Genomic DNA, 23,971 nt, shown 5'->3' with positions numbered 1-23,971 from the left:
CTGAATTCGATAAAAAGGAGAGAGAGAAAATGGTTGAATCACTTGAATGCGATTTCTCAAAGCTCTGAAAATAACTATTTCGAAAAGATCTAGAGGAAAGTGGAACCAATAAACTTGAGAATCAGTGGGCTTAAACAGCTAGCTGCCTAGCTAGCTCTTGGCACCAAGTACCAACCTATAGAGAATTAGAGACATGCGCAGAACAGAGGAGTAACACTAGTTGCTGGGGGCAAAACTACGTGACAGGAATGTTGGAGAACCATAAATTAAGAAACAATCTTATTGGAGACTTCACTCCAAATCAAAATCCCATATATCATAGCCACATGATGAGTATTTAATATAACATGTATTGGAATTGAATTCCACGTGCATCCTGGTGTTCCCCGTAAGCAATATATTTTTTTTCCCAGAGAAACTATTCAACTAACAGGATCTTGATTTCCCATATGAGATCTGTCCTTGGATCCATCATCCATTGCCAGTTCTTACTTTAATAGTTGACTTGCCCTTCAATAAAGCTCCCGGCCCATTGACCTTAAGCTTGTGGTACTAGCTAGTAGCTAGTAGCCTGGTACAGTGGTACTACACTACTACTAGCTAGGAGAAGGAGGGTGTTCATACTTGATGATCTTGGTCAAAAATCAAAATGCTATTATGCAGACTATGTAGTTAAGCTATAACCAATAATATCGTGAGGCTAACTTCTGACATTTGTAAGTTATCAACGTGGGAGCAACCTATGTTAAAATTATAATATTAGAGTATCCTACATTGTGCACTCATCATCTTCTCTGCTTAACATGTAGTGTTGTACGTGCAAACATATTTCTGATCATTACACCTTATATATGCCTAGTTTCGAAAAGATAATATGTCACTGGTTCAAAGTTCAAACCAGCGGGTCTATTAATCGATTAACATATAATCGATTCTATGAGATGGCAAGACATATGTATAATGTATTGATTCAGTGTGGATTTTTTATGGACTACCATTAACATATTTTTCAAAATTATAGAAGTCTATTATTTATTTATTTTAATTTTATTCATTCCATGATAATTAATGTGATTTCAAACTTAACTTCATTTTTCTTACGAGAAAAAAAAATTAATAACAATTTTTCACTGTTCTTTTTCTTATACAGACGACTACATCATTATGAAATTTGAACTTCAAACTTTTCACTTAAAAAAAAATAGGGATAATGACCACTTACCCAGAAAATACCAAATACCACCCCATACACTCCACCAACTTATTTTAAACCCCATTCACACAAAAGTTTTCTCTTTTTCTCCCAACTATTCCTTTCACTTAAATGTTTATCCCGTAAGTACCCCTCTCTCTTATTCCAAATATTGCTTTTACTATTATTTTCCTTTGATGAAACGTGGTGGGCCCATCTTGAATTTATTTGTCTAAATCATAATTGCAGCTAAATTTCATCCTCTATCTCGAAGGTAAACAGTTAGTTTTACTATTCATAATTTCGATCGTTGACAGACTTGAATTAAATGCTATTTGTAAAAGCACTAGCAAAGAATTGAAAAAAAAGAAAGAGAAAAGTTGGAAAAATTGAAAGACTATAGAGAACGTCTTAACAGAGAAACTCCCAACTATTGGGATATTATTTATAGACTCCAAACCAGGATCTATAAATTAGAAGAAGATATTGATAATCTTCTGTATGTACTTGAAGAGGAACAAAAACCTCTTGACTACCTGAGCATTGGTTAGATCCGCAATTCACTGGTATCAGAGCTTGTAAAATAGCTCAGCAGGGGAATCCCCAATGGGGACAATGTCTGATTTAATAATAGAGAGACTGAATTCTCTATTAAAATCTTCTGATGAAAAATATCAGATCCTGCAGCAAGAAATATCTAGATATCAAGAACATCTAGAAAAAATTCCTGTTATAATCCACCAGTTAGAAAAACTGGAAAACAAACTGGATTATATCAAAGATCTTCCAAAAACGGAAGAAGAAAAGCTAACAAGTGTTAGTAGAAAAATCACTGAACAGCAAAAAACGATGGATTCTATGAAAACTATACTGAAGGACAAGAAAGTGCCTACAGTAAAAAAGAAAGCTAATGGATTCAAACCATTAGAAAGACCAGAGAATCCTGTTCCAAACTTGATTTTTCTGGATCCCGCAACTAGTTCTACTAGTATTCGGTATGAAAACCCGAAAGAAACTCGAGATGTCAATATGATGAGCATCTTCGGGAAAAAGAAAGGAGTACAACTCCTAAATTCTGAAGAATTTGAATACAATGAAATCGAGCATGAGGTAAAAAACGCCTCAATTCCAAAGCTAGATTTCAAACAAATATACAAAAGGGGAACCTTTGACCTGATGGACAGCCATCATTTCAAATTGCTGGAATTTACAACCCCCTCTACAACAGGAGAAACAGATCTACTAATGATCACTCCATATGAAGTCGCCAGGGCCAGAACAAAAAAATATCAATTTATGCATATTGGAGCAGTCCAAGTAGGCATAAAGCTTCTAGCTCGTGAAGGCATAAACTGTTCAGTTCTATGTGTCTTACAAGACAATAGACTGGAAGATTTTCAAGCTAGTCTTTTGGGAACCCTTGAAGCATCTTTGTGCAACCAAGTAGCATATTTCAACTGCTTCCCCAACTTCTCTACCAGCTTGAAAGATGCAGCTCACTGTCTCAGACTGAGAGTCAAGACAGATGGCATATCTATGAAAAAAGATATGCAAGAATTGGCAATAGTATACAGGATATACTATAAACTGATGAGTACTACAGTAGAGCCAAAGACAAGGATATCAAACATCCCTGGTCTTACTACTGGATTCCTCACCAGTCAGAAGAACCATTCACAACAGATCCATAAGGTTACTTGGAATGAAGTAACGTTTCCTATTGAATGGAAATTATTTGGTCCGAAGCTAGCAGCAAAAAGTGCAAAAGCTAAAATTTATGAAAGCAGAAAGACCGGAGAAATCAGTCTAAATTTTGACAATCACAGAAAAAGTGATGTCTGTCCTGAGAATATCAGGATAAACAAAAATCTTCTCAGAAGAAGCTACAGCACTAGAGAAGCTAGTACTAGTGGCACAAAATCCACTATTGAAGATCCAATTACTGAAGAAGACCTTGAAGCTGATCTAAACAGACCAGTCAACATGCTTAGAGCACAAAAGCTCTATGATCTGTATGAAGAAGCTGAGAATTGTGAAAATCCAGAACGATTAGAAAAACTAATCGAAGAAATGAAAAATTTCAGTCCAGGAAAGGAAAGAAAACTCCTTCCCTACCAGGATGTTGAAATGGAAGAAGGAGAAAGCTCCAAAACTTCCATCACCAGAGAAAAGGGAAAGGTAAAACTCCCTATACAGAAGGCCCCTACGGGCAGAAATGGAGAAAGAAATTCTCAAAGATTTGTCCCAGAGGACAAGATACCCAGAGTACCAATTACCAATTTTGGTATCTGGTTAGACCTGGATAAAACTCTAGACAAGAGAAAAACTCTTGACCAATGGGTAGACAGCCTGATGATGGCATCTGCTCTCACCTTTGGAAAATTCGAAGCTCCTGATCTTCAGATGTACTTTGAAACTACTCTCACAGGAGTAGCAAAGAAATATTATTTCTCTTTCAAAGAAACGGCCAGAGGAAAAGAATGGCTTGAAGATATCAAAGCTTCAAAATCTCCGTATGATTTTGCAGTACCCCTGTACGATCAGTTCTGTGGAGATTCTGCAAATATGAGTGAAAAGGCCAGAGAAACGGCCAAATCAAATATCTATGCTCTCAAAATTTGTGACATGAGATATTTTGAAGAATACTTGAATGAATTTCAAGAATATTACTGTACAATTGGTGAACTAGAAAGCACTGATCTAGTCAACCTGTTGCACAGGAAACTCCCTGAACCATGGAGAACAGCTGTGCGAGAAAGCATAGCAGAAAAACCAATTGAAAGATTTTCAGTTGGAGGAATTGCCGACAGAATCCGGCAATTACTGAAAGAACAATGCAAAGCCAATCTTAGAGCTAAGATGGCCAAGAAACAACTCAAAGGAGTTGAAAATTTCTGTTACGGAATACTGGATATGCCAACCAACTGGGGATGTCATGAATCCAAGTTCCACAGAAAGAAGAAAGGAAAATATTACTCTAAAAAGTTCAAGAGAAGCAATCAAAGGAAGAATTGGAAATTCAAGAAAAGTTCCAATTACAAGAAACAACAGGAGAAAAATCCTGAAAAGAAATTCTTCAAGAAAAAGAAGAATACTCATCAACATAAACAACCAAGCAAGAAAACTTGCAGATGTTGGTTATGTAAAGCTGAAGGGCACTATGCCAATGAATGCCCGGAAAAGGGTAAAAGATCTTCTACTAAGGCTCTCTTTGAAGAATATGAGCACATAGTAGAATCTGCAAATATGAAAGGCTACGAAATAGCTTATTCTGATGATGAAGAAGACGACAGGTCAGTTTACTCTGCCTGGTCTGAAGAAGAAGATTCATCTGAGTCTGAGACAGATTCTGAAGTAGAGTACTTCGAATCCAGACAAATGAATGTTTTGAGAATCAAAAACTGGGAAGAAAGCAAGACAGAATCCTTAATGTCTTCTTATCAGGTGAACCCTGGTACATTCGTTTGTGACTACTGCTTATGTCATGAAAAGAATGGTCTCCCTATGTTCTGTGAAGAGTCAAAAAAGACTTATCACAAAGAATGCTTCATAGCTGAAGCAAGAAGAAAAACCAAGAATGGTCTTGTCAGCCAACTGGTTGAACAAGAATATGAAGAATATTTCTCTGAACAAAAAGAGAAAGAAGTAGAAACTTTGTTCCGGGAAACCATGGAACCATCTTCCTCGAAAAAGGGAGACATCATCGAAGAAAAAATCGATGACAACTTTGAACTGGTTGAAATACCAGAAAATATAGAACTGGTGAAACCACCAGAAACTGTTCATCTCTTAGAAAAGCAAGAAGCAGCTATAACAGTTACTGAAACATGGGATCTACTTGGCCAACCTTCTGGCAAGTATGATTATAAAGTCCGATATGACCCTCCGTCATGGTTCAGTAATCCAGATAGCAAAGAGATAATTCCTACAGACTGGGATGATACAAAACCTTCTAGTTTTGATAATTCTCCCACTCAGAACAATGTTCCAGAAGAATGTAAACCGTTCATTCCAAAGGAACAAGCTCAAGAAAATGAGCTTCAGCAATCGAAAGTCGTCTCTACAAGTAGATACAGCAACTACATAGAGATTGGACTAAAATTCCCTGATTATAAAAAATATCATCTACATGCCTTTGTAGATAATGGATCAGGATTTACAGTTGCAAAAAGATTTGCAATTTCAGAAAAACTCTGGAAAGAAGAAAAGAAAACAGCTACTGGTGTTACTTTTGATGGAAGCCATCTCACCATGAATAAAGTAGCAAAAAATGTTCATATCACCATTGGTGGAGGAACATTTACCATCCATAATGTCTGGCAATCTGAAGGCCAAGGCGCAGATTTCTTGTTGGGTAATGATTTCATTCTCCAACAGAGATTTATTCAGGATGAAGAAGCAATCGGCTTCAGAAAGGGAGAACGGGTGTTCTGGGCAGATAGGCTTACTCAAGCCAAAAGTGTGGTAGGACCAAACTTCACTACCCAATATCAGAGATCGCAACAGAATTGTGGTGATCTTACCTACAAACCCAAATTTGAACCCATACTCCAAATCAAACAACAAGAATAATTACTTGTTGAAGAATCTTCTGACGAAGAAGAAGAAGAAGCAGAAACTAGTGAAGAAGAAGAAGCTAGTTTCATTCATGAGCATAACCTCAAGCACTTTCAGAATAAGCTTGAGTCTCAGAAAATTCCCAATCTTGAAAGAATCAAGAAACTACTCGAGCAGAACATCGATGTAGATCCTCAGAAGTTTTGGGAAAAAGACCCAGTGGTCTGTGAATTAAGATTGCATGACATGAATGCTATCTGTCAAGTCAAAGCCATTCCTCAGTACAAAGAGGAAGACCAAAAAGAATTCAGAAAAGATATTGAAGATCTCCTGAACAAGAGATTAATTCAACCTTCCACTAGCCCTCATCATGCTCCAGCATTCTACGTGAGAAACCATGCAGAAACGCTAAGAGGAAAAGCTAGAATGGTGATTGACTACAGAGATGTCAACAAAAAGACTGTCAAAGACGGTTATCAAATTGCTCAAGTAAGAGTGCTGATCAACCAGCTCAGAGGAGCGAAAGTCTTTTCGAAATTCGATGCAAAGTCGGGTTTCTGGCAGGTCAAGATGCATCCTGAGAGTGTGCCTCTCACTGCATTCGGAACACCACAAGGACATTACGAATGGTTGGTAATGCCTTTTGGTCTCAAGCAAGCTCCCTCAATCTTCCAAAGAAAGATGGACAACATATTCAAGCATGTCGCGGAGTTTTGCGTCGTCTACATAGATGACATCCTTGTCTTCTCCAAAAACAGAGAAGAACACATGAAACACCTCTATGAGGTTGTAAAGCTGATAGTTCAGCATGGAATTATCCTAGGAGAAAAGAAAATCTTCTTTATCCTTGATGAAGTTGATTTCCTAGGAATAAATATCAAAAATGGAGTGATAAAACTCCAACCTCACATCCTTGAGAAAATCTGGAAATTCCCAGATAGAATTCCTGATGCCAAAAGTCTAGAGAGATTCCTTGGTGTCATAAATTATGGGAGAGATTTCATCCCCAAGATCTCAGGGTTAACAGCAATGTTATCACCTAAAACAAGTTCCAAAAGAAAATGGAACTTCACAGAAGATGATGAAAAAACGGTGAAGCAGATAAAAAATCTCTGCAAAAACCTCCCTCCTCTTCAACAACCAGAAGAGAATGATGAGATTATCCTCCAGACAGATGCGAGTGATAATTATTGGTCCGGTGTTGTTTTGGCGAAAGAGCCTGGAACTAACATTGAAAAGATCTGTAAATTTTGTAGTGGCAAGTTCAGCCCTGCAGAACTGAATTATCCCACACGGGAAAAAGAAATTTTGGCTGTCAAAAAAACAATTTTAAATTCTCCAGCTTTCCTTGGAAAACCCTTTACTGTCCGCACCGATTGTGCCAGAGTAAAGAATTTCAAAAATTTCAAACTTGATAAAGCTGCTGATAGAGGAAGACTAGCTAACTGGCAATTATTCCTTAACCAATATGATTATGTTGTTGAATTAATTGCAGGAAACAAGAACTATCTTCCAGACGCCTTAACAAGGGAATTAGCCATGTTCAGTAAAAGAAATGATGACGACGACGAAGGTCGCAATCCCAGAAGCAGAAGAGCTGGGAAAGAACATGAAACCGATGAGGATCCCAAAGAAAAATTCCTCAAGAGGTTCCTGCTAAGTTCAAAAGGCTTAGCCACAACTGATCAATCCCAGGGTAAAGGATTGATTAGCCCGTCTCAAACGGCAGACGGTAAAGGCTCATCAAGACCGTTGAAGGCTGTTGCTTTGCCAAAAAGCAAACCTACTCCAACTGGAGTAATAAATGTTTTCAATTATGAACTTCGAACGTTCGATACTCCTGTGTTCAGAACTGGCAGGAGATTAGCTTGCCACCAGAAGGCAATTCTGGATAATCTTTTGTTTGCCTTTCAGGAAAGAAGCAGTGGTCTCATGTTTCCAGCTCTCTTTGCATTAGCTGAAGAACTATACGAGAATGCAAGACCACAGTTCGAAGAATTACAGCAGAGTGCTAAAGAAAGAAAAAATTAACTTCCTTGAACATCCAGAAAGTGCTAGGATCCCTCTCATGGCACTCACTGAATCAGATTGGCATGATTTCCACAATCTGATAGGAAGACACAATTCAGAAGACCTTGTTCCTCCAACCCTCTTCATTGTCTCAGGAGCATACGTTGGAAGATACTTGGTTAATGTTCAGAGTGAACATCCTCAAGAACACAAGCTTTGGCTTGTTGAAAATGGTTTTGTCCATAATCTATGGAGCAAAACAAATGATGATCTAAAAGGTTTGCCGCCCATCATTGTCAACACAGTCAAAAATATCAGAAAAAATGACTGTACACTTCGACTGAAGTTCAGATCCACTCCTCCAGAATGGATCCAGAAGGCAAACGATAAGGTTGAATATATTCCTCCATATCATTATGTGAGAATTATTCAAAGGAAATATCTTCAACCAGCCTGTGTAGCATACAATGGCCAACCAAACTCAAGCATCCCATGGATGAAAGCCATGGCCTTAGACTACATCAAGAAGATCATCTCTGAAGATGTCAACAATACCTTCCTGGCAGCAGGAGAAAAGACAATCATCACTGCTTACGATCACCTTGACGTAGTCAGCAGTGACCTATTCCTATCTCTCACCAGAAATGAGATAGACTCGACAATGGCATGCATGCAATGGGTGGAAAAACTTGAAATTGACAACCACTACAAGATGTATGTTGATACAGACGTCGAGGACAATGCAACAACCGCTCGTATGGCCCAAACAGACAACAACTCCTTTGTCTTTGGCCACCACTCTGAAACAGACGAGAACATGTGAAGCAGCAGGTGTAGAAAACACCGAAAGTACTTTTGGACTCTTCCCAAAAGCTACTTTTGCTTTTCAAAAAAGGAAAGGTGAAAAACATTTCACCCAAAAGGGAACCTGCCTTTTCCTTGTCCGACCTCCACCAATAGGAGCACTCAGGAAAGCAGGAAATCACGGAGTTGAACTGTATATTTTATGTTTTTGAATTTAAGTTTGGAGTCCGCTCTCTATATAAGGAGCTTGAGTTTCATTTGTAAAGGCAACGAAAAAACCACACACATCAAAAACTTCCACAATCTGTAAAATAGCTTAAGAACTTGAGCAGAAGAGTCTTCTCTCAAGAAGTAGCAGTGTGATCTTTCTTTCCTGTCTAGTGTGAAGTGTGCTTCCATTTACAAGTAAGTACTGTAATCATTCTCATGGATAGCTAAACAGCTTTTTAGCTGTTTACCTGAGAATGAGGCTCTGGATTCTTAGCTTGTAATTATGTTTATATAAATAATTCCAGTGTGTTCACCCACTTCATCAAATTTTTATTTCAACAAAGTTATCCGTTATCTGTTGTTTTACTACTTGTGATCTGCCATTATCATATACTCTCTTTAGGCTCAGATTTCCTTTAGCTTAGTAAAACTTTGCCACAGCTTTGGATAGAAACAAGCAGCAGTGATTCCGCCTGTTAAAGTAACCGTTAGGCAGGAAGCCGTTAGGTGAAAAACTTAGGCATGTTGAAGGCTAGTTTTGTTTTTCTCAAAAATTGGAACAGGGTTTTCTAAGAAAAAGTGAATTTTGAACCCAAAAGTCAGCATAGGATATACTAGGCACTACTTTAGAAAGGACTACCCTTATGAGTCTTTTCCCCTAAAAGTTGTGTAATTGGGCAAAATACCTAGATGTTGGATCAAATGGGCAAAATACCATGAGTTTTTGGGCATACGGGCTTAACCCCAAAAAAATATATACCGCTATAACCAAATAGTTGTGATCTTGTGCGCTCACTGTCTTTTAATTATTTTTTATTGAATAATACTTCACTGCCCATAATCAATTCTTGCATGTCACACTCCCACTCCAAGACTCTTTTTTTTTTTTTCCTTTTTACAACATCGGTGCCTTCTCTTCTCCTTCTTCCTCTTCTTCTGTGAAACCAAATTCACCATTTCTCTGAACCCAGACTCCGCATTCAAAGGAAATCTTGAATTAAGCTTTGAACATGTAACAATAAAATTAAGCTTTATCCAAACTAAAAGCTAGATTACTGAACTTGGAACGACAAAACCTACTTCTCACTCTAATTTCAATCTTAAATCAGTTCAATCTTTTGCCTTCGTTTTGACTAGGGATTGAAACTTCAAGTTCTCCACTCCAAATTGATTTCATCATTTTACGGATCGTTCAGATATTTGGGATCTTGAGAATTTGGAATTTGGTTTCATACTTTGCCTACTTTTGAATTATCCTTGAAACTTTTATCATATTCCCAGATTTCTTGTTTGGTCTCTGTGCGATTGAATTAGATTTGAAGTATTTTCTCTTTCGGGCACAGTTCGACTTCAATGGAGAAGGAGAAGAGAAGGCAGAAGAAAAAATGAACAGGTGTTGGAGTGGGAGTAAGACACGTAGTATTTGTTTAGCTGTCTTTTTTTATTTATAAATTTTAGCGGATTGGGTAAACTGGAGTTTTTTTTGGCCCAATAGGAAAGTTGAAAAGTAGCAGCAGTACATATTCGGTGGTATATTCGAGGCCGAAGAAGCCCAACTTGCTCACTACCAATAACTGTCAACGGCCAACATGGCGGGAAAGAAGAGGGGACTTGAAGACGATGAAGAAGAAACAGAGCGCCACGACGAAAATTACCACACTGTCCTCCCATTGTCTTCGCTTTCTGCTTTGTTTCCGATCATGTCAGAGATCTAAAACTCATTTAATCCCACCAGTGATTACACAGTCCTCCATTTAATTCTAGATAAACTAATTTTACAACGATCCGTTCTCGGCTGCGCAGCTCCCGCTTGCTTTAATCTTATTCCTTCCCACCACCGCGCACCGACGAGTCCACCTCACCCGCGTCACGTACACACTACACTTTCACTAGCTGCTAACTCATTAGTCAAATTCAATAATTTAATTTAGTTCAAATTTTGAGCTAGCTAAGAATGAGTAGCATATGCAGGTAGCTGGGTGCTGAAAGCATGAAGTGCGCCGCAAATGAGCTTCGATTCTTCCTCGGTCCTCGCGTCCACGCTGGCCCTGGCTGCACCCGCGACCATTTATATAACCTCATCTGGTGTTCGATCACTTCTCACACTCAACTACAGTACACCAATTCTCACCTTCAATTTTCCTCGTCTCGTTCTCTTGATCAATTGGGGGACGATAAACTCAGATTGAATGTAGTGTTTTCATTCGGTGCTAACTTAGCTTTGTGTGAAACGTGTTGTTGTTTTGGGCAGAAATCTGAAACTTGGAGGAATATAGAGGAGCTTATACAATGAGGCCAACCTCTTTCCTGCGTTTTTTTCTTGGAACATTGGTTGGCTTGAGTGCTTTCTGCATCATCAATGCAGAAGACCCTTATAGATATTTTACATGGACAGTTACATACGGATCAGTTTCTCCATTGGGTGTTCCTCGACAGGTAATTGTCTTTTGATCTAACACGGTGTTACGGGTTATAGAGTTCTGCAAATTTTCTACTTGTAAGTTTGTTACTTGTGGTTGATGTACAACTGTTTGTTACTCAATTTTGCAGGCTATCCTTATTAATGGTCAATTTCCTGGTCCAACAATTGAGGCTGTGACTAATGACAACATAATCGTTGATGTCATTAATAAGTTGGATGAACCTTTCCTCATTACATGGTCAGTACTTTTGTTGGAAGTTTTCGTAGTTGGAGACTCAAAAACTTTGTGTTCGCTACTTATAGGCTTTACTTTCTGATCTTAATTGGTGTGAAATCAGGAATGGAATTAAACAGAGGAAGTCTACATGGGAAGATGGAGTTCTCGGAACCAATTGCCCGATTCCTCCAAACACAAGCTGGAGATACAAGTTTCAAACAAAGGATCAGATTGGAACCTTCAGTTACTTCCCTTCAACGAAACTTCACAGAGCTGCTGGTGGTTTTGGGGGTTTCAATGTGGCACACAGGTCTGTGATTGCTGTCCCATATCCTATACCCGCTGAAGAGTTTACCGTGCTTGTTGGTGATTGGTACAACACTAACCACAAGGTATGTATATATGCAACTGCTAGATCATATATCCTCGAATCCTTTTCTTTAATCTCTTAGGCACGGGTACTAGATGTAGAGAGGTGTTCTCTTATCAGGAAGTTTTACATGTTAGGCTGCCAACACCATTAATCAATCTAAATTATTAATCGGATGGGTTTGAAAATGTGGTCAAGAAATCAAGATTCACAAAATAATGAAATATAGTAATGCAATTTACTCTGACAATGGAACATTACATCGAGTTCTATGTATATAGTTATCTTTTTATCAATTAAATATCAAAAAGAGTGTTCTGATATCTGTGCTTATGTTTACAGGTATTGCAACAAAAATTGGACTCTGGCAATCCTCTTCCTCTTCCTGATGGTCTTCTTATAAATGGGCTTCATAGGTCCGCAATCTTCACTGGTCAAGAAGGTAACATCAGGCATAACCCCCTCCATAATTTCTTTGGGTATCATAATTACCGGTTTCTGAAAATTTTGTACTCATACTTTCGGTGCGTTCTTTCAGGAAAGACCTACAAATTCAGGATATCAAATGTGGGAATAGCAACTTCAATCAACTTTAGGATTCAGGGTCATACAATGACGCTTGTTGAAGTTGAAGGAGCTAATACCTTGCAAGAGGTGTATGATTCACTTGACGTTCATCCAGGCCAATCTGTAGCTGTTTTGGTCACCTTACACGGTTCAGTCAAGGACTATTTCATTGTGGCCTCTACCCGATTCACAAAGCCCATTCTCACAACCACTGGAATTCTTCGATATGCTGGTTCTAGCATCAAGGCTGCAGGGCCATTGCCTATTGGTCCAACCTATCACATTCACTGGTCTATGAAGCAAGCCAGGACAATCAGGTAGCAACCACAATCTTATGATATATATCTGTTGCCATATTTGTCAAATTTGTCAATTTGCTAGGCATCTAATCTACTATCCCATTTTTGTGTATGAAGATTGAATTTGACAGCAAATGCAGCCAGGCCTAACCCTCAGGGCTCATTCCATTATGGTACCATTAAAGTAGTGAGGACAATTGTTTTAGCCAATTCTGCTACTAAGATCGGTGGCAAGCTTCGCTATGCTGTAAACAAGATATCCTATGTTGATCCAGAGACCCCCTTGAAGCTGGCTGACTGGTTTAACATCCCTGGAGTATTTAACTTCAACACAATCAAGGACACACCGACTCCAGGCCCTGCAAGTTTTGGTGCCTCGGTCATAGGAACCACACTCCATGACTTCGTGGAAATCGTATTCCAGAACACCGAACCCACACTTCAATCTTGGCATCTTGATGGATATAGCTTCTACATTGTTGGGTAGGCATACAACTATTATATGCACAACAAAAGATCTGTTGGTAGGATTGAATACTTTTCATTTGGCTAATCCTGTCACTCTTCAAATGTTCAGATATGGTTCTAAAAATTGGACCCCAGATATGAGGAGACGCTACAATTTGGCAGACGCTGTACCAAGACACACAGTTCAGGTAATTGGATTAAGGTTACTTCTATTGATTAATGTTCAGATGCAGCTTTGCTAAAATAAATTCGAATTTTTGTACCAATCATCACCACTGTTAATCGAATTATTAATTGGTGAAATCGGCAGGTATATCCATTTGGTTGGAGTGCTGTGATGGTGTCTTTGGACAACAAGGGTATGTGGAACTTGAGGTCTGCAATTTGGTCAAGAAGGTACTTGGGTCAGCAATTGTATATCAGAGTTTGGAACGATGAGAAAAGCCTCTTCACTGAGAATGATATCCCTCAAAATGCATTATTTTGTGGCAAGGCCCATCACTGATAGAAAAGCTGTTTAGTCTTTGATGTAATCTTCTGTGTTCTTTCATTTGTTTTTTCACTTGGTGGTTCTTAAATTTCAGTTACGAGGGTGTGACTGTCAAAAAATTGGGATTGGGGAAACAGGCTTAGGGTGAGGAAAAACAAGATGTTTCAAAGTGTCATTATTGTGTTAGATTTCTTTCTAACCACAATCCTCAATTGGTTGTCGTTATAAGTTCATTTATATTGTATACTACCTCCCCATTTCAGTGCATCAATGTTTGTCCTCTATTATGCTTCCTATGCATTATGAAATGAGTCCAAAACAATTAACCATAGGAGAACTTTAGTGCTCCAGATAATTCAATAAACAAAATACATATTTAAATTATAAAATGTAATTTTAATATATTACCCTAATTTGGGTACAGAATAGTACAAAAGATGACCACTCCATATAACACAATTTGATTATCGAGTAGTATACACCAAACAAAAACACTTCGCCTTGTAGGCAATCTATTCTACTTGACTCCACACACGCGCCGAACACACAATTGAGATACAATGAAACCAAGCACTACGGCTCTTAAAAGAGCTTTCGCTAGCATAAACACAATCATAAAGTAATCTAGACAAGTAGCATGGGATCAATCTCACAAGAACCAAACCAAACCAATTAGGCTGGCCATGTGAACTTACACCCAAAAGACCAAGTTTGAGGCCCAAAGAGCAAAATCCAAACAATGCTAATAGGAGCACAAACAACCTGCACCCCCTGCCGCCAATCCATCACCACCGCTGGCAAGAATTCTAATTGCTAACTCTTCCAGCTGAACACGGTCCTACAGCGCCGGAAAAAATCTGCACACCAAACACTGATCAGCCACAGGTCACTCACAGATCTATTCTGGTTGATGCCGATCAAATCCCAAGTCACTATCCACTAAAATCAACACCCACTCACCGACAAGCAGAGCAAGCCAAAGTCAATGATGCACCTTTGATTGTATCCCCTTCACTTCTTCCTCAGCCAAAATACGCCAATCAGAGGACCTCAAACAGATCGTTCGCACCGATCCAAGCCGGAAACCAAACTCAATTTTATCCTTCGAATAGCCAAATCTCGACGTCAGGCGCTGCTAGTCCCTTTTTGAACCTAAATTTGGCAAGGCCTACGTGACGTTAAGTCGAGTCCCACATGAAGCAGGCCTGGGTCATAGTGAGCCGTGATATAATAAATATTTAGCCGAGGCCCGGCTCACTTCACACTACAAAAAAGAATTCAATTGGCCACGGCGCAAGGCCGTCGCCAAAAGCCAAATTGCCGTCGCAAAAGACCAACGGCGACGGTTAGGAAACGGCAAAATTGCCGATGTCGTTGGTGGCGTCGCCATTGCTATTTGCGACGGCAATTACGCCGTCGCATGAATTTTGGCCACGGTATTTACGCCGTCGCATGATTTTTGGCGACGGCATAATGGCGACGCCATCAGCGATTTTGCCGTCGCCAAAGGTCATTGGCGACAGCAACATTGCCGTCGCAAAAGTGCATTTATTGATTAAAAAAAAAAAAAAACCTAGCATGCAATTTTGCATACCAGATTTTCTTTTGAGCAAAAGAAGCCATATATATAAATCATAAATTTCATGTTTTTTCACATTATTTCTCACCAATCTTGAAAAATACAAAAACATTCAAAAATTGAAATACATAATGCTGACGCCCAGTAGGCTAAGTATCATGACCTACATACTCTGAGCTATTGAGGTGATTGAAAAGCTTCTTTGCCTTGATGAGACCATATTCAATTGCTAACTCATAAACCTTGGATGTTGTAGCAGCCGATACTTGATAGGACTCATTGTTTTGACAAATCCCCTTGATTAATGCATCTTGTCCCAGAACATATCCCTTGGCAACCATTGTTTTGACAACTTCCGCTATGTTGAGCTCATTAACCAAATAATTCCATGCAAATGACCCATCTTGAACTCCGATTGGATCATTACTTGATATCAAGCTGTCTATCCCCTCAATCCGTGATGTCAGCTGTTGTACAGTGAGGATCGATGTCAAACTAGCTGTATAGCTCGAATTGATAATCAACACCACAAACAACCATATAATCAGCACCAGCCGTCCTAGAGTGCTCACAGTGTTCTCTCCTGAGCCAAGTTCAGTAACAGAGGATGTTAGAAGTTCCTAACAGGAATTGCATTCCTGAGATCAATGAAGATTAAGCATGAAATACATACTATGTGAGAAATACATACTATGTGAGAAGAACATCGTCGAGAAACTAAACCTGCAAGGAAAAAGCAGTTTCAGTAAAATTACACAGCTAAAATCAAAAATCTGCAGGCAGCTGTAGTCATATTCTTACTCCATAAACTACAGAAATCTCAAGTTATTCACCAATTTCATAACCATGCCAATTGCTGCACATGTCAAACCACAATCATGATTTTCAGGACTTTTTTTGTTTTTCAATTACATCACCAAGTGATTTAATAGGCACCCCACACCCAGGCAACATCTAGGTCCATCAATTGGGGAATTTGGGCATTTTTCTTTCCAGAAAGACACCTTATGAATATATGAATCAGAAAGTCTCAAACAAATCAGAGGCCTTAATGATGTAGAACATACTAACCAAAAAAATAGTCATGAGCTGTTCCCTTGGTGGACCACGGAACTCGTGATTAATCCTGTGCTCTAGAATCCAAACAACAACTCCCACAAAAAGGAAGAATGCACCGGTGACTAACCACATCTCAATAGTAAATGGCTTCAGGAATGCCCAAGGGTTTGATTTTACCTGTTTGACAGGAACAACTACAACTAGTCCTGATTCCATGTAATTAAGGCTGTGTAAAATCAACCATTCTTGTCCTATTCGTAGTTATTGTAACATCCCCAACAGCTGCATCAAAGTTCTGCAAAAAGGAATTGAGCATTAGTCAGCAATCCAGAAATCCCAAACCAAGCCCATGTAGTAATAGGATAATACACTTCTAACAATTCTTTATCAAGAAATGATAACTGTAACATATATATACAGGTTAAAATCATTCAGTGTCTGAAATGACTTTGAAGTTGCTTTGTGACAATTACAATATTTAAGTTTCTTGATGAGAATTATATGGGATTTATAAAACCTGAGAAGTGCCATCATTTGGATTAGTATTAACACCCACAGAAGAGAAGAAGAGATAAATTACCTGCATCCTAGCCTCATCCTGTTTCCCAAGACCTCTCCATATAGTTCAACCTGAAACATGATACCATTAGAAAGAAAGGGGGTAAAGGTAAAAGCAAGAAATATGTCGAGGAGACTAGAAGTAGTCCTTAAAATCATATTGCTCCCATGATACCACTACTGAAAAATCATATAGCAAATACATATAAATGCATCAATAGCATATCAATCAAAATCTGAATCAGAAGCATTCCCATATCTTATGAATTCAAGAGGGAAGAGAAAAGCAGTTACTGCTCACTCCAACTAGGTACGCAGGTTTATTCATGATATGTATTTCAACTAATATAACAGTATATAACAGTCCCACAATAATGGCAAAGAAGTAGTAAACCTCCAAAATTCTAGTGACCCCTTGTCATTAAGCTCCAGTATAATCGTGTAATTTTCTGACTGGAAGTAAATATATGCAAAGTCATAAAACACATGCAGGATAAGGGAGCTTCATTACTTTGGAGAAGACATTGAGTAATAAAAATAATAATAAGAATTATAGAATTCCTGTTATAGATTTTATATCAGAACCCCAACATGCCAATTAAAACAAAATGCAACAGACAAAGATCAAGGGCATAACTTTCCACTACATTTACAACCAAATATTATCATTAAAAACAATATAACGAAAAGATGAGCCTTACTTGGAATCAAAACCAGTAGATAGAGCTTCTGATAAGAGGAAGACAAATGACACAGAGAGAACAACGAGATTATAATGCAAAGAACCTGTAACCAAAAACAAAAAGAATAATTCTGGCAAAGTCATATGTATGGAAAAACCAAATCGAATTATATGAATATATATATATATATATATATATATGTGTGTGTGTGTGTGTGTGTGTGTGTGTGTGTGTGTGTGCGCGCTTTAATTATAGGCATGCATGGACTCGTTACAGCTACAAACTTGAAAAGTACTGTCACTTTCATGTTTATGCTTCATTGCAGGTTCTCATTTTACTTTGGTTTGTACTGTTTCTCTTTGAAATCAGGTTTACGTTGCATTTTTTTCAATTGGTATGGGAGCAGGCCCTTGGGTGATAATGCCCGAGGTAAATGTGGAAAACTTGTCACTTCCTCTATTCCTCCAAAAAAAAAAAAACCAATACATATATATATATATATATATATATATATATATATATATATATATATATATATATATATATGTATGTATGTATGTATGTATATATTATATATATATATATATATAATGTAAAAGACTACCAAACCTAATTGACTGCATATGTTCAATTCCAACTGAATATTCATGAAATGGTGGCCTACTTAATGTGAAGGGAGTGGGTGGAAGCTTGGTGGGTTTGTGAACTGGTCTGGTGCTTGGGTAGTTTCCTATACTTACAACTCTCTTATGAACTGGAGTTCCTCAGGTAAGTGTGGTTTCTTTTAGCACCAGTAGACCTGACAAAAGCTCTTTTGACAGCTAGCAGAAATAGTTAGAAGTGTTTTTCGGGTAGGTAGGTAGAAGCACCTAAGGAAGGATGTCCAAGTGCTTTTAGAGGACACACTTACTGTGAAGTAAATATTGAAATTTTATGTGCATGTAACAAAAAGGCTTCCAGCAAAAACAGTTTACTAAAGAAAATCCCAAACAGGCCCTAAATCGTGTGAACCAAAGTTATTAGTCCAAGTGATTTATATTGTTTCACTACTGAAGTCTGATTCACTATGTACATGAATTTGATCTGCTTTACAGGAACATACTACCTATATGGTGCAGTCTGTGTCTTGACAATCCTATTTGTGGCTAAGGGAGTCCCAGAGACCAAAGGAAAAACTCTACATATCCAAAAAATGCCTTCCCCTTTCTTCCCAACAAAATCGATTATCAAAAATAGTGAATCAACAAAGATGACCAAGAGACTGTAACTTATTCAAGGCATTCTGATTTTAATCATGCGTTAGTTCCAATATATAGTGTAGGGAAATAGTTTATAAACTATATCGAAAACATGTTTAGAATATGAACATACCTCAATTTCATGTTTAGAATATGAACATACCTCAATTAACTCTTTACGGGCCCCCTGCAGCTCATCATTATTGCTCCTCTCCTTGAAAATCAGTGGATTGTAAAATTCTGACAGATCAGTAAGCTCCTGCGCCTTCTCCTTTAACGTTTGTTCAAGTGCTTTAATCTTCTTCTGGGCTTCAAAATCCTCATTCACTGCCTGTTTGGCTTGGAGCTAGCTGGTCTTTCAATTCAATTATTTCTGAGTGAAGCTTCTCATTTTCTCTCTGCAATTACCAATAAAGCGCAAGAAATATCAGAGATTTATTCATCCAAATCTCAAAGTTTCGAAAAGAAAATAGACTGCAAACCTTTCTCTTTTCTGCCTGCGCTATCAGATTTTCTGCTTTCTTCTGCTCTCTCATTCTTACATAAATAACCACAGTATTAGCTCATATCAAATAACATATGCCGAGAATATAAGCCAATCATATTGTGGCCTTTAGATTACCCAAAGGAGAGAACTAAACAAATAAAAGATAAGAAAAATGATTAGAAGAAATTCAAGCATCACTCAATCCATGAAAAACAGATAGATATATATAGATAGAAGAGGACAAGATATATGATGAACGATTTATGACATTTAGATTATATATCCAAATATTCCAATGCAAATCAAAGTTACATAACAAATCAAATATTTACTATTTTTGTTAGTGCGCAAAGCCCAGAAAAACAAATATCCCATTTGATTTGTTGAAATAAAAGACCACTTCCCTGGAGTAAACCCAAGCCAAATCGAATCTTGGTTTTGATTAATTAGCTCCCAAAACATGAAAAGAAGTGAGCTTTGAGCTTCTGACCTGTTTTGAGAGTGGAGATCGACAAGATGCAGTCCACAAAGTGAGAGACAAACAGATCTGATTGATTTCTGGGTATTAGAGTTTAGGATCTGAGCAACGGAGGAGGAAGAAAAATTGGAAGGAGGTGGAGCTGAACTAGCAGATGTCGACTTCGCGGATTGCTACGGTCGACTTCGCGGATTGCTATGGTTGACTTCGTTGTCGGGAATGGATGGAGGGAGCGGGAAATAGCAGATGGAGGGAGCGGGAACAAGAACAATGTTCATAAACCCAAAGTTTTTGCCGATATGTTTAACTTTGGCACCAATATTCACCCAAAAGTAAAAAAAAAAATGTATAAAATGAAAATAGACGATGGCAGAACCTACCGTAGTTAAAAGTAGAGAAATTTAGCGACGGAAAAAATATGCCGTAGCAATTGAAGGCACATTTATGCGACGGCAACGCCATGCCGTGACAAATAATTTTTCTCTTTGCGACACCGCATTTGCCGTAGCGAATTTTTGATCAATGGCGACGGCATTCTAACGCCGACGCTAACTGGTGAAGCTAAATGAATTCTTTTTTGTAGTGTTGGCCCCTGAATCTTTTGATCAGTTGCTTTTTCTCCTTTGGAGCGTATGGAAGCATAGGAATGATACTCTATGGAGAGGCCGCACTCAAACTAGTGCTCAGCTTGGAGCCAAGGCTATGGCATGGTATGAAGAATATTTACAAGCACATTAATCTACTGTCAACCCCCAGCAGGACCAGCCGAGACCCCAAAAGAAGTGGTGTCCTCCAGAAGACAGGATGTTGAAGTTGAATGTAGATGACGCTTTCTTGCCTTCGATTCAGTATGGGGGTACATGGGGCGTGCTTAGGAACTCCCAGGGTCAGTTCAGTGATGGTTTCTCTTGTCGAATGGAATTTGTTAGTTCCCCACTACACATTGAGCTACTGGCATTGAGGAATGGACTAGAGTTGCTATCTACCATGCATATCACAAAGGCAGTTGTGGAGAGTGATTGCTTGCTTGCGGTTCAAGCTATAAACTCAGTAGCTGCAGATCTCTCTTCTTTGAGTGCTTTGATTACAGATCTAAAGAACTTCCTTGCTGAGAATAGGGAGGTTACTATCTGTTTTGTCCCTTGAGAGGCCAATGTTATTGCCCATAGATTAGCCAGTTATAGTTATGAGTCCAATGTTCATTGTAATTGGTTTGGTAATGCTCCAGACTTTATCCTGGATGCCCTTATGTACGATGTAAATCGTATTTAGTTTTTTTTTTTTTTTTTTTTTTTTTTTTGACTTTGTTAAGGGGAACCCAAAGGCTTCCTAGGCCCAAGATAAACCCCTTCGGCGCATGTGAAATGCTCCAACTGTGCATTGCAGCACAGTGTCTGGCCACTTTGACAGCTTCGGGGTTCAAACCTAGGTTGGGGAGCACACCCAACTAGGCAAGAACCACTAGGCCACTTGCATGTAAATCGTATTTAGTTAATAAAGCTTCTCCTGTTTTTAAAAAAAAAACTAATATGTCTAATGCAATTTGTCTTAGGGGTTCAAACCTAGGTTGGGGAGCACACCCAATTAGGCAAGAACCACTAGGCCACTTGCATGTAAATCATATTGCATCAGAGTGTCTGGCCACTTTGACAGCTTCGGGGTTCAAACCTAGGTTGGGGAGCACACTCAACTAGGCAAGAACCACTAGGCCACTTGCATGTAAATCGTATTTAGTTAATAAAGCTTCTCCTGTTTTTTAAAAAAAAAACTAATATGTCTAATGCAATTTGTCTTTTTAAGGGCCATAATTATCATGATGGTTGCTTCAATCTTGATTGTCCTGGTTTTGTCCAAGGAAGCAGAAAATTTGCCCTTGGTTATCCCATACAACTTGTTTCAACCTATAATGGGAAGCAATTTGAGATATTCATAAGTATATATAAGGTAAAGGCATCACAAATGTCCCTTCTTTGAATTATATGCGTAGAGTTTTATTGGGGGAACTTAAATATTAATATTTTATTTTTATATTTCGATCAACATCAATCAGCTGGACAGTGGTGGCTTAAGGTGCAAAACGAGGTATTAGGATACCGGCCAGACAACATCTTACCATATCTACAAGGCAGTGCTAATGTTGTTAATTAGTTGGCGTGGTGAGATTTTCAATTCAGAAATTGGGGGTCGTCACACATCAACTCAAATGGGGAGTGGTCATTTTCCGAGTGAAGGCTTCGGCAAAGCAAGCTATTTTCGAAATATCCGGTACTTGGCCAGCTCTGGAAAATTTGTTGATCCTCAAGGGCTTATAACATATGCCACAAAACCGTCATGCTACAACGTACTTATTGATCACAGAGTCTGGACTCTCGACCTTTGGAACACATTTATATTATAGGGGACCTGGATATTCAGCAAGATGCCCTAAATAGTTATAAAATTAGGTAGAAAGCTAGGAAAACTAGCTAAAATAAGCATAATATATATTATAGTTAAGGGATGTATTAGGATATTATTTCTTATTCATCCGTTGAATACATATATACATTTTCTTTTATAAATGGTACACAGTTTTTATTTGAATACTTATGGAACATAAAAAAAAATTATGTTTGTGTTCTATGAGAAAATGCAACTAATTAGAATTAAGAGTAAGGTAATCTGTTTTGTTTGATCTCAAGTGATGTATAAGTTATCAGACAAAAAGTCTTCGGTAATGGTTGGGATTTTCCCTGACCTAGCGCTCTGCTAGGGTTTGAGAGAGGCTATCCATTGCAGCGTGAATCTCTTGTACCTTCTCCGTTTGTCAATGTAGACCATGGCAGGCTTTTGTCTGCTAATCCTTTGTGTGTGTGCCACTTTCAGCGATGGCTACGGTGTGGAAGATTTGGGTTTGGATCTAAACAGGTTCTTTGGAGGATCGATCCCGGTGGTGGCTATAGGGGAGGGGAGCGGCAAGTTGGTGTCGTGTACGGTTCCTGTTTCCTGTTTCTCGGAGGAAACTGGATCCGACTTGGTTTTTATCGGATAAGAGGATTGCAGTGAAGGTTGGGTAGTGTTGCCGGCCTCCCCTTCTTAATTCTTATGTTGATGTCATCGATGGTGCTGCACGGGGGCTATGCTTTTGGCCCTCTAATGGTAGTGGAGATTCGGTGACAGTGGCGGTGTGGTGTTTGGTTTCATAGCTCGTGCAGCCACGTACTGGGTGTTTCTCCTCGCTTGTCGACTATGGGGATGGAGGTTTCCAAGGTGACTACTCTACTACTTGGGCTCCTTGGGCTAGTGATCGATCTAGGGATGGTGATGCTCAACGTGGTGGCTATTCAGGCTATGCTGGTGATGGCTTGAAGGAAGTTAGTAGAGGTGACCTCTCTTCCGGCGATGGCAACATACAACTTGGTAGCGGCTATGTTGTGGAACAGCTGTTTGCTAGGGTTTCAGAGGATTTGGGCCATTGGGCTCATGTATTGGGCTTAATATGGAGTGGGATGAATTGGGTCCATATGGGCTCTAGGGTTTTATTTTTTAATTTAACCAAAGCCTTCCTCTTTTTGTACAAAAAGATGATAGACCTATTTCTTTCTTGCATTGAGCGAGAGAGATCGCAAAGAAAAGAGAGACATCGTTGTCCCCATTGGGGGTATTTTAATCTTCTTCGAGGCTCTGCTTTTCTTTGTTTTGGGCTTAATCCTAAAAGGTGGGTGTGCTAGGAGATTACTAGTTTGTTTGCTCTTTTAGTTAGGGGTGGCTTTGTAATAGTTTCTACGGAATGGTTCTTTTTGTCGACCCCATAGGGGTGGATCAAATGATTGTAGCAAAACTAGGAGATTACTAGTTTGTTTGCTCTTTTTGTATTGCTTGCTGAATTACATAATGGGATAACCTCTTTTACTCAAAAAAAAAAAAGTTATCAACCAAAATAAGTAGCTCCCTATGTGTAGCTCTACATTGAGCACTAGTCTAGCACCCAATAACACTATAACTCTATAAGCTAGGGTCACTTTACATAATAAATTTCTAGGGCTGTCACTTTGTCGATTCGAAATCGGTTATAAGTATTACCAGGGGCGGAACCATGTTAATGGATGCAGGGATCCAAACCCACCCACCCCCCCCCCCCCCAGTCCTTGGTCCACTCACAATACAGTGAGATTCATTTACCAAACATACTTAAATGAGAAAAGGACAGAGTTAACATAACAAATCAATAATATTTTAACTTAAAAACATCTCTAATTTTATTAAAAAAAAATCTCTATAATTAGCAGATTTTTTAAAGTAAA

General features: G+C 38.7%; 2 protein-coding genes across 4 annotated transcripts; one reads left to right on the top strand and one right to left on the bottom strand.

Annotated features, from left to right (window-relative positions):
* Positions 1-10,385: 10,385 nt before the first annotated feature.
* On the top strand, positions 10,386-13,863 carry LOC133727336 (L-ascorbate oxidase homolog). The gene is made up of 9 exons (XM_062154926.1): positions 10,386-10,644; positions 10,745-11,209; positions 11,324-11,433; positions 11,534-11,804; positions 12,125-12,224; positions 12,321-12,666; positions 12,766-13,131; positions 13,226-13,304; positions 13,427-13,863. Exons 2-9 carry the CDS (start codon positions 11,063-11,065, stop codon positions 13,619-13,621), a joined length of 1,614 nt encoding a protein of 537 aa, XP_062010910.1. The 5' UTR covers positions 10,386-10,644; positions 10,745-11,062; the 3' UTR covers positions 13,622-13,863.
* Positions 13,864-15,236: 1,373 nt separating this feature from the next.
* On the bottom strand, positions 15,237-19,065 carry LOC133727335 (glutamate receptor 3.5-like). 3 transcript variants are annotated; one of them, XR_009855125.1, is made up of 6 exons: positions 18,887-19,065; positions 17,504-17,588; positions 16,825-16,874; positions 16,422-16,526; positions 15,877-15,908; positions 15,237-15,768 (listed from the first exon to the last, which is right to left on the bottom strand). XR_009855125.1 is itself a non-coding variant. In XM_062154925.1 (3 exons), exons 2-3 carry the CDS (start codon positions 15,890-15,892, stop codon positions 15,335-15,337), a joined length of 450 nt encoding a protein of 149 aa, XP_062010909.1. In that variant the 5' UTR covers positions 15,893-15,908; positions 16,257-16,369; the 3' UTR covers positions 15,237-15,334. The 3 variants fall into 3 exon arrangements, 2 of the variants coding, with proteins under 2 accessions (XP_062010909.1, XP_062010908.1); XM_062154925.1 differs by lacking the exons at positions 16,422-16,526; positions 16,825-16,874; positions 17,504-17,588; positions 18,887-19,065 and adding an exon at positions 16,257-16,369; XM_062154924.1 differs by lacking the exons at positions 16,422-16,526; positions 16,825-16,874; positions 17,504-17,588; positions 18,887-19,065 and having other exon boundaries at positions 15,877-16,152.
* Positions 19,066-23,971: the final 4,906 nt, after the last annotated feature.

Source organism: Rosa rugosa, chromosome 1 (assembly GCF_958449725.1).
Source record: "Rosa rugosa chromosome 1, drRosRugo1.1, whole genome shotgun sequence".
Classification (NCBI taxonomy): Eukaryota; Viridiplantae; Streptophyta; class Magnoliopsida; order Rosales; family Rosaceae; genus Rosa; species Rosa rugosa.
Note: the sequence above shows the minus strand (reverse complement) of the source record. Positions and strands in the feature narration are given on the sequence as shown.

Excerpts from the sequence above, each read along its gene's own strand:
- LOC133727336 (XM_062154926.1), top strand. The coding sequence starts at position 11,063 with ATGAGGCCAACCTCTTTCCTGCGTTTTTTTCTTGGAACATTGGTTGGC. Across the intron at positions 11,805-12,124 it reads GGTACAACACTAACCACAAG|GTATTGCAACAAAAATTGGA; the intron begins GTATGTATATAT and ends TTATGTTTACAG. Across the intron at positions 12,225-12,320 it reads AATCTTCACTGGTCAAGAAG|GAAAGACCTACAAATTCAGG; the intron begins GTAACATCAGGC and ends GCGTTCTTTCAG.